This window comes from Electrona antarctica (genome assembly GCF_951216825.1).
Source record: "Electrona antarctica genome assembly, chromosome: 1".
Lineage (NCBI taxonomy): Eukaryota > Metazoa > Chordata > Actinopteri > Myctophiformes > Myctophidae > Electrona > Electrona antarctica.
In genome coordinates, this window is record NC_136806.1 from 13,148,847 (window position 1) to 13,161,079 (window position 12,233).

General features: G+C 41.5%; 1 protein-coding gene across 2 annotated transcripts; it reads left to right on the forward strand.

The window, feature by feature from the left end:
* Positions 1-1,829: 1,829 nt before the first annotated feature.
* On the forward strand, positions 1,830-11,400 carry trnau1apb (tRNA selenocysteine 1 associated protein 1b). Of its 2 annotated transcripts, XR_013791308.1 has the most exons (10): positions 1,830-2,026; positions 2,938-3,032; positions 3,559-3,658; positions 5,615-5,667; positions 6,264-6,392; positions 6,899-7,015; positions 7,348-7,654; positions 8,379-8,424; positions 9,202-9,715; positions 9,760-11,400. XR_013791308.1 is itself a non-coding variant. In XM_079516909.1 (9 exons), the coding sequence occupies exons 1-9, from the start codon at positions 1,991-1,993 to the stop codon at positions 9,336-9,338; spliced, it is 1,020 nt and encodes a 339-aa protein (XP_079373035.1). In that variant the 5' UTR covers positions 1,830-1,990; the 3' UTR covers positions 9,339-11,400. The 2 variants fall into 2 exon arrangements, 1 of the variants encoding a protein (XP_079373035.1); XM_079516909.1 differs by having other exon boundaries at positions 9,202-11,400.
* Positions 11,401-12,233: the final 833 nt, after the last annotated feature.

Consider the following 12,233-nt stretch of genomic DNA (forward strand, 5'->3'; position numbering starts at 1 on the left):
ATTTGTCTGTGAAGGAAATGGAATAAAATATCACCAACCTGCAAGAGCTGTTTTATCCCGACTCATTTATCCCTGCGTAAGATCCACTATACCTGGTGCCTCAGTGGCCTTTTGAGTTTTATTATTGTTGACAAATGGCCACTACACTACCCCCCACCACACCACATGGCAGTCTGAACTAGAAAAAGTGCCCTTCTGGGCACAGGTCTCCACCAGGAGGATAGGAGTGTGCGTGTGATGTTTGGCAAAATGTTTAGGAGCAATATAAGTGTGTGTGTGTGTGTGTGTGTGTGTGTGTGTGTGTGTGTGTGTGTGTGTGTGTGTGTGTGTGTGTGTGTGTGTGTGTGTGTGTGTGTGTGTGTGTGTGTGTGTGTGTGTGTGTGTGTGTGTGTGTGTGTGTGTGTGTGTGACGTGGCTTGACCTGTTGTAGCGCCACCATGAGGCTGATTTGAAAACTGTCAAGTGGCATTTCTTCCAAAGCCAAGTGGGAATATGCATGCACAGTTTCATCACAATCGGATACTGCGTTGAGTGGTTGTGGAGATTTGTACAAAACGGGTACAAAGCGGGCTACTCCTGAAAAGTTTAGAAGCCAATTGTAGCCAATGAGGGTGGATTATGAGAAATCAAACAAACCCGTCTTGATCACATGACTATGGAGAGCATGTGTACCGATTTGCGTGAAATTTGGATAAAATCTGAAGGAGTAATATTAGAAAATGTGTTTTACATATGTCGGCCTCCTGGTGGCGCTATAAAGAGCAGATGTGAAAAATAACAGGCAAAGGTTTTTCCTTGGCCTCTAGGGAGTTGGCATACAAAGTTATCCACAGATCCGTGCAGTTAGAGGTAAAAACACTTTTTGGCCAGTTATAGCGCCACCATGAGGCTGAATTGAAAATGTTCATGTGGCATTTCTTTCTCGGCCTAGTGGGAATGTGCGTGCACAATTTCACGGAAATCACACGATGTGTTCATGATTTGCAGCATTTTGTTTGAAACTGAGCACTCCTGCGAACTTTGGAAGCCAATCTTAGCCAATCAGGATGGAGTCTGAGAAATCTGAAAGACACGTTTCATTGAATGGCTCTAGAGAGACTGTGTACCAATTTGCGTGATGTTTGGACAAAATCTGTAGGTGTACCGTCCAAAAACCTGTTTTGCACAAAGCGGCCTCCTGTTGGCACTATAACAGGCCGTTCTGGAAATTGAGGCAGAGGTTCATCGTTGGCATCCAGGGAGTGTGTGTGCAAAATTTGGCATCGACCGGGTTAATGGTGCCGGAGATTAGCTGTTCACAGACGGACGGACGGACGGACGGACACACACACACGGACGGACGGACGGAGTGCAAAACATACTCTCTCTCTCTCCCCATGCTTTCGGCCTGGTGGAGACAATAACATATAAGCCAAGGAGTCAATAATGTCTATAATGCTTGCACAATAGCTGCCATGTTTTAATTTGCTGTCATTTTAACCTGGACTAGAAAACAACTTAACAAAAACGTCCCTCTGCTTATCTTGTACTTGCCTGCTTTTATAGTGACATTATCAACCAACGGGGGGCAGTAAAGCAGAAGAAGGCCGAGACATCAGTATTGCCATGTCCGCTTATTATGAGCGACTTTGGGCTTGTTTTTCTGTAAAGTAGCGTGTATGTGTAGTTGCGGAACTTGCAGGTTTCGTTTTTTTGGGCTTGTTTCTAAAAGTGTACAGTAATGTATGTTTCATCACGGAATGCATTGGAGTCTATGGGCTCGCGCGAGTACATGAAACACGTGACCGCGCGCTGTTGCGCTGGTTTTCATGGACCTGGTTGCTTATGTCTCTCACACAATCTGGCAAGTGGCAACATTGCCTCCCGTTGGTTTTCGCCGGTGTCGAAGAAGAAGACAGACGTACATGAACGACTGAACGTACTGGAAAAGTAACGTGTCGCGTTTGGCCCTTTTCTCAGTTTTTACTTTGATCACCGACAGACCTTCACGATGTTTAACAGGCAGACCAGTCTGTGGATGGGAGATGTAAGTAGGCTATCTGTTTGTTTTCGTTTAGTCTCTTTCAAGCCTGAAGCCTGCCGTGTTTCCGTATAAGGCATGAGGGTCGGTCGGCCAACTCGGCCTGCTACAATGTAGTAGTAACGTGTGTAACTTTGTAACTACAATAAACTGATGTACGTAACACTAATCAATAACCGATGGATGTGCGGTGCGTAGTATGTATAATTGAACAGAACGATGTGACAGTAATTGGACAATGTGGCCTAAACGTACACAACGCAGACGGGTTGCTAATGCAAAGTTAGCCAGCTTGCTAACGTAAAGTTGGTAGCCAGGTATCTGTTGTTTGACTATCCATATGGTGTCCTGGTGGTCAACAAACACACAACCAGTCCCGTAGTGTGGTGATATACGCCGAAAGTGTAACTGTTATTGAGTCTTGACTTTTACTTATTATTACTTTCATATAGGCCCTACCTGTATGTAAATGCCAGAATCGATTAAAAAATAAAAATACATATGATAGTCTTGATCCTAGGCTATATCGTATTAGCTAGCAATGGTACTGCAGTGTAAACCAATCAGTAGTGGGCTAGTTGAAGTACAGTAAGAAATTATTTTTAATTCGATGTGTAGCCATGGATGGATAAAAAGAAAGCACAATTCATTTTTTTTCATTGATCGCATACTTGTATTAACAAGTTTTAACAGTACAGTAGGTAGTACAGTTGAAGGGTATGCTAAAAGGTTATCACACAAAAACATGGGGGCGGCTTGTCTCCATTGTGGTCCATTGTACTAAATTCATCAGTAAATAATGACATTAGAATACAATGCATGTCGGTTTTTAGATGGACTTATAAATCCTATCAAAATGGTGTGACACTGTGTGTGTGTGTGTGTGTGTGTGTGTGTGTGTGTGTGTGTGTGTGTAGCTGGACCCATATATGGACGAGAACTTCATCAAGGCAGCCTTCAGCACCATGGGAGAAACTGCGTATGGAGTGAAGATCATCACGCACAGGACAGGGTAGGCAAACATGGACACTATCCTGCTGTGTGCATAGACTTCTACAGAGCGCAGTTCTCTGTTCATATAGCCAGTGTTGCTGGATTTCGCAAGAGAAAATAAGCAATCAGGAGGTCTATGAAAACAAGCCCAAAAAGAACTATGCCACATGAGCACTTTAAACCTGTGTGCATTGGCTGTTTGAAAATAGCCGATCTACAAGCTCACATCGTCACGATGCAACGCGTCGTGTGTGCTTGTAAGACCTGCTATTTGTATTTTATTTGGAAAAGTAACTATTTTTAAATGTTTTTTTAATCTGGTGCGGACAAATGCGTACTAATTTGGGGTGCCTTGACATGAAAATGTTTGCGACTGCACTGGTTTAAGAAGCAAGCTACCAACTACCAATATTTACAAACAACTTTACATAGAAAATAGCCCAGAGTGGCTCATAATAAATAAGTAGACCTGGCAACACTGCATACAACCTGTGTGTGTGTGTATGTAGCATCCATAACAGCTGCTCTCCGTGTGTGTCCTGTAGTGGGTCAGCAGGCTACTGCTTCGTGGAGCTGGCCGATGAAGCAAGTGTCGACCGCTGTGTCCACCGGCTCAACGGCAAACTGGTCCCTGGATCGAATCCGGTACGTTCTCTGATGATGCCACACATGTCGACTCTCATATTGCTTTTTGATAACGGTCATTGAATTGAATCACCACAACATTGAATTATTTTCTTGTGCACAAATAATGAATTGGAGACGATTAAACACTTGTATTCCATTTTTGCAGTCTTTATCCACTGGTATTCATGTGTTATTATCTGTGTAGGTCGATTTGACTGAGGATAGCGGAGCACCACTAGTGTTGGCCTTCCCTCTGTACTCTGTAGTGTGATAGTGTGCTCCAGTAGCGGGCTCTCAAAATATCAGTGTAGCAGCACACTCTGCCTGCTCTGGTGTGGGTTCAAACTTCCAAGTAGGGGTGGGCGATGTGGCAAAAATATCATATCATGATTTCTTTTCCTAGACAGGATCCACGTTCGTGGTTCTTTTTTCATGTTTTATATTTTATTTATTTTTTATTTCTAGACAACTTTGCAAGTTACTGAACAAGTAAGTACAACCAAACTTTCTTCCCTGGGAAAAATAAAATAAAATGCAGGCCTCCAAGGTAACAAATAAAAATAACAACTCTATGGGGTTCCCCATCTAAATGATTATCAGGAATCAAATGGACCCTTATAGGTCAATCTCATTCCATTTGCACACTCTGAATAGTTAACATTTCAAAATCCAAACCAGAAAATATAAACCCGTTCCATAATACAAATTAAATTAGTTTTTACTGACCAACTTGTCTGTGTTGTCATTCGCTATGCCACCAAATCAACTCGTATAGAACTTCAAACAATAATGAATGAGTGCACATTCTGTTATCACGATAGAAAAGGAAAACTGGACATTTCAATAGGCCTATCTCACAGCCCCCTTTCCACGCCCCCTTCCGGTAGATAGTGGTGTCATTTAACATTAGCATTTACACGTTTTTTTCTCTGGAGAATCTAAGTACATTTCCTAATGTAAAAATGTGACAGACCAATATTATTATGAAGCAAACAAGATGGTAAATCAGCTCGAACCGATAGAACAAACCTTACCTTGAGAAAACAAAAGTTGTAGACTTCTTAAATTACCTCTGTTAACATGTAGCGTCTATGGAGTGACGTCACGCTATCACCACTAGCCCCGAAAGGGGGCGTATTAAGGGGGCGGGGAAATTCTGTGAGATAGGCCTATTCATGATTTGATATTGTCATATCGCACACCCCTAATTCAAAGACCACATGCAAATTATTTTGAAAACATCCCTGTCACTTTGGCAAGTGTCTAAATTCTCTGTTGACAGATAGCTTTTGCCTGCACCATTTTGCTTCCCAAACTTGAGCTGGTGTTCAGTGGACCACAATGGAAACAAGCTGTTGGCGTGTTTATTCACGTTGATGTTTCTCAGAATTGTCAATAATTCAATTCAAAGCTAAATAGAATTACATAACTTGAAGTGACACAAAAGGTACCACTTCAGAATGGCTGCAGTCAGCAGCTATGGAATCCAGCGAGAGCTCAGTCTCCATTGGCTGGCATTGTTGTAACATCCAGTCTTTTGTGGGTTTCACGATGGTGTTTAAAATAAGAAAGATCTTCATGTCAACTGGAGACGACACTAATGGTGTCAAAAGAAATGGAGAGTTTTTGTCTGCCCGCTACTGTCGCTGAAACCGTGCTATTGGCCCCTGACAGCCATCCAAGGCTAAGCTACTGGCTCCTCTGTCTACCCACCTATACTCGCTGCTGAAGGTGGCCGTGAGGCTGCTTGTATATGAAATGTACTTTGTTTGAAGCTGGTGGTAGGAAGTGAACTAACTGAGGAATGGGCCAAAGGCTGGTCTGGGTGGTGGAGGTATGTAAACCTAAATAACAACAACCATAATAACTACCCTTTTTTATTTCCCAGCAATATCAGTGCTATACTACACGTCTTTGAGGTTATGAAGTTGGCTTAGTGTTTGTGTTTTTTTTTTCTTCTCTCACCTGGTGCAGCCCCGGAAGTTTAAGCTAAACTATGCCACCTATGGAAAACGTCCAGATGCAGGGTGAGTCATGATTTTAATTCCTGTTCATTATTTCTATTTTGTTACAGGTACAAAACACATGCATTGCGTATGGGTTTCTAGTCAGCGCTGTTCCTGATTAGGATTTTTTTGAGTAGGGATGCAGCGATCAAGATTTTTCAAGACACTACTAGCAAACACTGACATACACCGTCATGATCACATGGCCTCTGCCTGATACTACATGCTGGATCTGCTGGATAGTACTGCTGAAGCTGATCCGATCTAAGCATCCCTAATTAAATAGTACTCTAAATTGACAATGCATACTGAATGTGCATAAGATATAGTGGAGAGAACGTGCTCAGGCCATGGTCAGTGGATGTCATTTTTATACTGTGCCGTGTCATGCCTTTGGAAGTCTTGTTATTTTACACTTTGGTTGGGACCGTGAAGATCGTCATTGTGCAAAAATATTCAAGTTCAAGCTTTGTTTGATCCAAGTATTATAAATGTTTTTTGTACTACCCAATGCTTGTGACTTGCACTAGTAAGTGATAATAAAAACGAAATGACTAAATGAATGCAATGTCTAAAATGTAAATAATCAAAGCGTTATCTTGTCACCTGGTTCTTAGGCCAGAGTATTCAGTGTTTGTGGGCGACCTAGCCGCTGAAGTGGACGACTACCAGCTGCACCAAGTCTTTAAGAAGTTCCCTTCTTGTAAAGGAGCCAAAGTAGTCACCGACCAGTTCGGCAACTCCAGGTAGGACAACTCGCACAGCACTTAAAACAAGCATATATGACTTAAAAGTGTCTGATTTGCTGTTTCTGGCGTGTGTTGTGCATTATGAATTTCAAGTAATATAAACCATTATTTCAATATCGTTTCTACCTCCAGTAGAGGCTTGTTTTTTTCTTATTGTGTAAAGATATGTGTACTTGTGTGACTCTGGGTTAGCAGTGCTATGGGCGTCCACCTCCCAGTAGTTCTGCTGTACATCTGTACTCCGCAAACCACTAAATAATTGTTTTCTTCCCGTCTTATGCTTAAACTATTGTTTTCCCCATATAGGCTAAGCAAGAGCAACTCACAATTCGAGTGATGCTACCTCATATTAAAAAGTAAAACAACAAGTTTCAGTTCTATACCATAATAATACCCATTATATTCCTTTTTTTTCCTCATTATAACTGGCTATTTTCATGCTGAGTTATGGAGAGAGTGTGTTGGCAGAGAGAGCTGGTGTTAACTAACTTGTCATCGTGCAGAGGCTATGGCTTTGTTAAGTTCGGGGAGGAGAGCGAGCAGAAGAAGTCCATCGAGGATTGCCAGGGGACCGTGCTGGGGGGCAAGCCGCTGCGACTCAGTATCGCTGTGGCAAAGAGGTAGGACACTGTTTACTTGGGAGTAGAAATGTACCCATACCATTTTCTCCTTCACGATTACAATACCAACTTGCATATACTGAGTACCGATCCGATACCATTGTGTAATTAAAACACAAATCTAGGGCAGGTAGTAGCGATACCATTTTCTCCTTTCCGATCGGTCCATACCGATCCGATAACAAAATATCTAGGCCAGTGGTTCTCAAATTGGGCGCGCGTGCACACTCATCCCCTCCCCACACTCATCCCCACCCACCTTCAGATGCCCTATGACACCCCTGTCTAAACGGGTTAAATATACATTTGCTTGTTTTGTCTTTTTTTTCCAGCCAGAAAATGAACAACTACCACGGAGGCCAGGCGGCGCAGGGATTCCAAGGAGGCAGCTACAACCAGCAGCAGCCGGGTTACTATGGAAGCCAGGGCCAAGGCGCGGCCCAAGCGGGGTACTACCCCGGGTGGGGCGGTTATGACCAGTACGGCGGCTACAACAGCACTGGCTACAACAGCAGCTATAACAGTGCCGGCTACAACTATAACTACGGGGCCTATTACCCCCCGCCGGGCCACGCTATGGGCCCACCTCCCCCTATGGGGCAGCCGCCAATGCCCGTTGATATGGCTGGAGCTGAAGAGGTGAGTGGCATTCACGCACAGGCCTGTCAACGATTAACACATTTTAATCGTTTAATTAATTGACCATTAATTGTCACACAAATCATTGCGAGTAACCATTTAGTTCAGCCTTTGTCATCGGAACATATGAATAACATTGTTTTGTCCGTTTGCCTTCTTTCTCTTTGTCATGCAATTTTTTAATTATGATGAAGGCAGAGTTGACTTAAATGCTTAAAGGTTTCATGACATTAATTTTCATTTATTTTTATTTGTTTTATTAGGTTTTATGACCTCAACTGACCAAACCTGAACTTTGAACATTCAGTGGATGTTCTGTGGGCTGGAGTTTACTCTGGCGTTTGGAAGCCTTTGGAGCTGCAATGAAAACGGGCAAAACAGTTAAAACAGTGACATCTGCTGGCAAATCCCATTGACATATATGGGATTTGCAGGCTGTGACATCACAAACGGCAGGAAAACAGCACTTGTTTGAGCCCGAAAAGCCCAGGCCACAGAAAATCTACTGAATGTTAAAATTTCAGTTTTTTTGGGTGCAATTGAGCTCAGAAAACCTAAAAAAAATAGAATTACAAAAACTTATTTTAATGTCACAATCCCTTTAAATATACAAAGAAACTGATGTATTTGACCATTTTATACTTTCACAGTGATTCATGTCTAATTCAGCAGATAGAATGTAGTAGTGTTAATTAATGAAACAAAGCTGATTGTCCCTCCACAGCAGAGCCACGGAGACACTGAAGACGTAGAAGAGGATAACGGAGAAGGTAAACATCTTCTGTCCGCTGGTCATCAGTTGATGGCATTTGACATGGTAGAGAAGTGGGGCTGGTCTTCAGTTGATGGTATTTGACATGGTAGAGAAGTGGAGCTGGTCTTCAGTTGATGGTATTTGACATAGTAGAGAAGTGGGGCTGGTCTTTGACATGGTAGAGAAGTGGGGCTGGTCTTTGGCATGGTAGAGAAGTGGGGCTGGTCTTTGACATGGTTGAAAAGTGGGGCTGGTCTTCAGTTGATGGTATTTGACATGGTAGAGAAGTGGGGTTGTTCTTCAGTTGATGGTTTTTGACATGGTAGAGAAGTGGGGCTGTTCTTCAGTTGATGGTGTTTGACATGGTAGAGAAGTGACCTGACACTTAAATGGCTGTCCTGACAGTCACGGTTCTTTTATTCACAAATATTCTTTAGGTACTCAAAGTTGCTTTACGGAACAGCAGATTTACCAATGTAGGGCTGAAACTCTCGGTTATTTTTGTTAGTGATTATCCTATCAATTAATCTCCTATCAATTAATTTGTAGATTAATCAAGTGTTTTGTAATGAAAAGACAAACCCACTGATTTTGTCCTTAGACGGTGTCATGCAAAATTGTGAAAGTAGCCGATCTAAATCCTCACAATTTGTGAGCAGTGTGAGATCAGCTATTTTCATTAATTTTGAATTATTTTCTCCTATAATTATGTGCCCAAAATATGGATCAATTGACTATTTTATTAGCTGTTAACCCTAAACCATTGTGTGTGTGTGTTGGTGAATCCATGCAGAGCCTATCCCTGAGGTGGACGTGGAGCAGTGTAACAGCGACTTCATGCTGCGCAGCGAGGAGTTCTATGACGCCATGATGGACTGTCACTGGCAACCCCTGGACTCAATCATGTCCTCGATCCCTTCCATGTCCTGAACAGACCACTTCTGTCCACTGCTCTTGTGCGCTAGTGGTTCTCAAACATTTTCACGTCAAGGACCCCCCCACACACACAAAAAAAAAAGGTATGTATTTGGCTAGACCCCCACCTGGAATTATTTTGTGCCAGGGGGGACCGCCATATGAGAGGAGCTGCAAAACGGTTCTAAATTTCCCCACATTGTTAACATTATTTCCAGGAGCTTTCATAGACTAAGCAGTAGCACGAGTATGAAATGGGGTTAAAGGGATTAAAGTGATTGTGATGCTACGTTAACACGTTAGCTGGGGACCCCCTGGATTCCCTTCCCTCAAGGACCCCTCTGCGTTCCCGGACCCCACTTTAAGGACCACTGTGACTGTTAAGTGTCACAGTGACACACTGGCTATATTTACTGCAGTTTCTGTGAGTCATTAGTTTGATGTTGCAAGGTACTGTCTAAATTTGCTGTTTTTTTTTTTTTTACAAATGTATCAAAGCAAAAATAACAGATCTACACGTTCACAGCATGTTGTGAGCTTGCAGATCAGGTATTCCTGCTATATGTAGTACAAAAGAGTATATAGAGCTAATGGTTAAGTTTGGATAATCTATGTGCCAAGAAAATGACATATTTTTGTTCTACATTTCAATACTACGTTCTCATTGTTTTTGGCCCAAATGAACTCGCCCCACTGCAATGTATGAGGCTACAGGGAAATATCCTGTCTGTAGCTTTCTTTCAATACCCAGTCCAATAGAACAAGTGTCGTCATATCTTATTTCTCCAAGAAATTCAACAAGCTAATACATTGTCCAGTAGCAAGCAGTGTTAACATATTGAGGTAGTAGAGTTGCTGTCAATGTCATTGGGGCCAGACAATGCCTAAAACTGCACACAGATCGGCAGATTTCTTTTTAAATAATAACGTGTAAGTGTTCATAGATATATACATGCTATATGAATGTTGTTTATCATGCTCGCATTCAGTTGAGGTTCACTAAGCAGTATAATTGGTATGTTGTTTATACTGAATACATAGCGAAGACTGAAGATAAGCCTACAGTTATTACAGGTATTGGGACAGTCGCAGTATACTAAAGTTGAGCCTGTTTTAGGCTGTCTAAACACCTTCAGTTCACTTTGCATAAAAAAGTGAATATGAAAATAAAATACATTTTCAAGCTGGCCTTCGCATAAATCCATATCACATGATGTAATAACTTACAAGTTGTAATCCACATCTTACAAATATTTGTCAACTGGTGTTGGGTTAGCCTAAGTAGTACTGCCTGAAACTCTTAAGCGCAATATCTCCCCAGAACATGTAGGGGGTTAAGTCTCGGAAGAGTTGTAGATGTTTGGTCTCCCATTCAAGCGAACAAGTTCCGAATCTGGCATTTTCGATTATAAAATGTATTAATCTGACAGGCTGTAGCTTTAAATAAGGTATGCTATTTCACTGTTCCAATACTTGAAACATACAGTAGGCTTCTGGTATCTGTGCTAAACTAGCACAACGAATGACACCAGCTAAACGGAGTAACTCTTCTGCTTGCTGAAGCCATACTTTAAAGAAACATTTTTACCTGGTGACAGTCAAATTAACAACTGAAGTGAGTCATGTCTGAAGAGAACGGACATCACACAGGACCATGCCTTCATTGGGCGGAAGTGTGGCTAAAATGAGTGCACGTGATTTGAGTTTTTAATTGTGTTTTATTTTCATTTTGTTTTGGAGGAATATTTGTGTTCATACTCATCTTTTGTTTATTTATCCTCCTATGTATGGTGTTTCAGCTGAAAGCACTGAATGCCCCAAAAAGAAAAGTAATTCATCACTTTTCCACACAGAAAACTATTCCCTTTTCTATATTATTATTAGATGAACTGACACCACCTGCAGGACATTACTGAAGCAGCCTCTGTGCTGAGCATTGTGTGCGTTTGCTGTTATTTGGCTGCATCAGATGCAGTATAAAGTCATTGTCCTTTTGTCTTTTGCCTGATCTTTTGTATATACTCTTGTCTGGAACTCTGGAGGTATTTTACCAATAAAACAGGTCGGAGAGAAAATTTACATGGACTACCCAGTTTATTAAGTGGATTATCAAATGCCGTCTTTTGTACAATTCTGTCAGGTCACCCTTGAAGGTGCAGTATGATATGTTTGTTAAAATAAGCGTTAAATGCCTCTATTATGATCATAGCTATAGCAGTGTTCTTTTCACTGACAGTGGTCTCCTTGTCATTCCACCTCTAGACACAACATGCATTTTCACGTCGGTATGCAAATTTGACCAAATCAGGATAAACAAGTTAAATTGGAAGTGATGAAGTGTGAAAAGCATGTCCCTTACATAATACTTGGTTGCATGCTGGTGTTGCATAACTAAAGTAGCCGATCTACAAGCTCACAGCATTGCTGGGACTTTATTTTATAACACAGATTACAGTAAAACATAGCCAAACTGTCTATCCATGAAAAAATCACCTGTGTGAAGTAGGGCATTAAGCAACTAGTCGACTAGTTTACTAGTAAATCCACTAGTCGACCTTGCTGGTACTAGTTGATAAGAAAAAAATAAAAGTTTTGTTTTTGTTTTTTTCCCCCGATTTTGTAGGCCTCAATATCAGGTAGATTATAGTTATGTACACAGTTTTTAAATGTACACATATTTATTTCCAAAAAATAAATAAAATAAATATTTTTTGTTTGTTTTTTCAAACATAATAGGTGGTTAAACAACTAGTCGACTAGTAAACTAGGCAACTAGTCAACTAGTAAAAATGACTAGAAGTGAATGCCCTAGTGTGAAGTGAGGGGCGCTCTTATCATCCTACAACATCGAGGACAAAACGGACAAAACAAACATTAAACTCTGTCCATTGTCAATGGTGTTTTTTATGT

Bases quoted from the DNA above. Each gene is read 5' to 3' on its own strand.
- trnau1apb (XM_079516909.1), top strand. From the start codon at position 1,991: ATGTTTAACAGGCAGACCAGTCTGTGGATGGGAGAT. The intron at 7,016-7,347 runs GTAGGACACTGT...TTTTTTTTCCAG, and splicing joins AGTATCGCTGTGGCAAAGAG to CCAGAAAATGAACAACTACC. The intron at 7,655-8,378 runs GTGAGTGGCATT...GTCCCTCCACAG, and splicing joins ATATGGCTGGAGCTGAAGAG to CAGAGCCACGGAGACACTGA.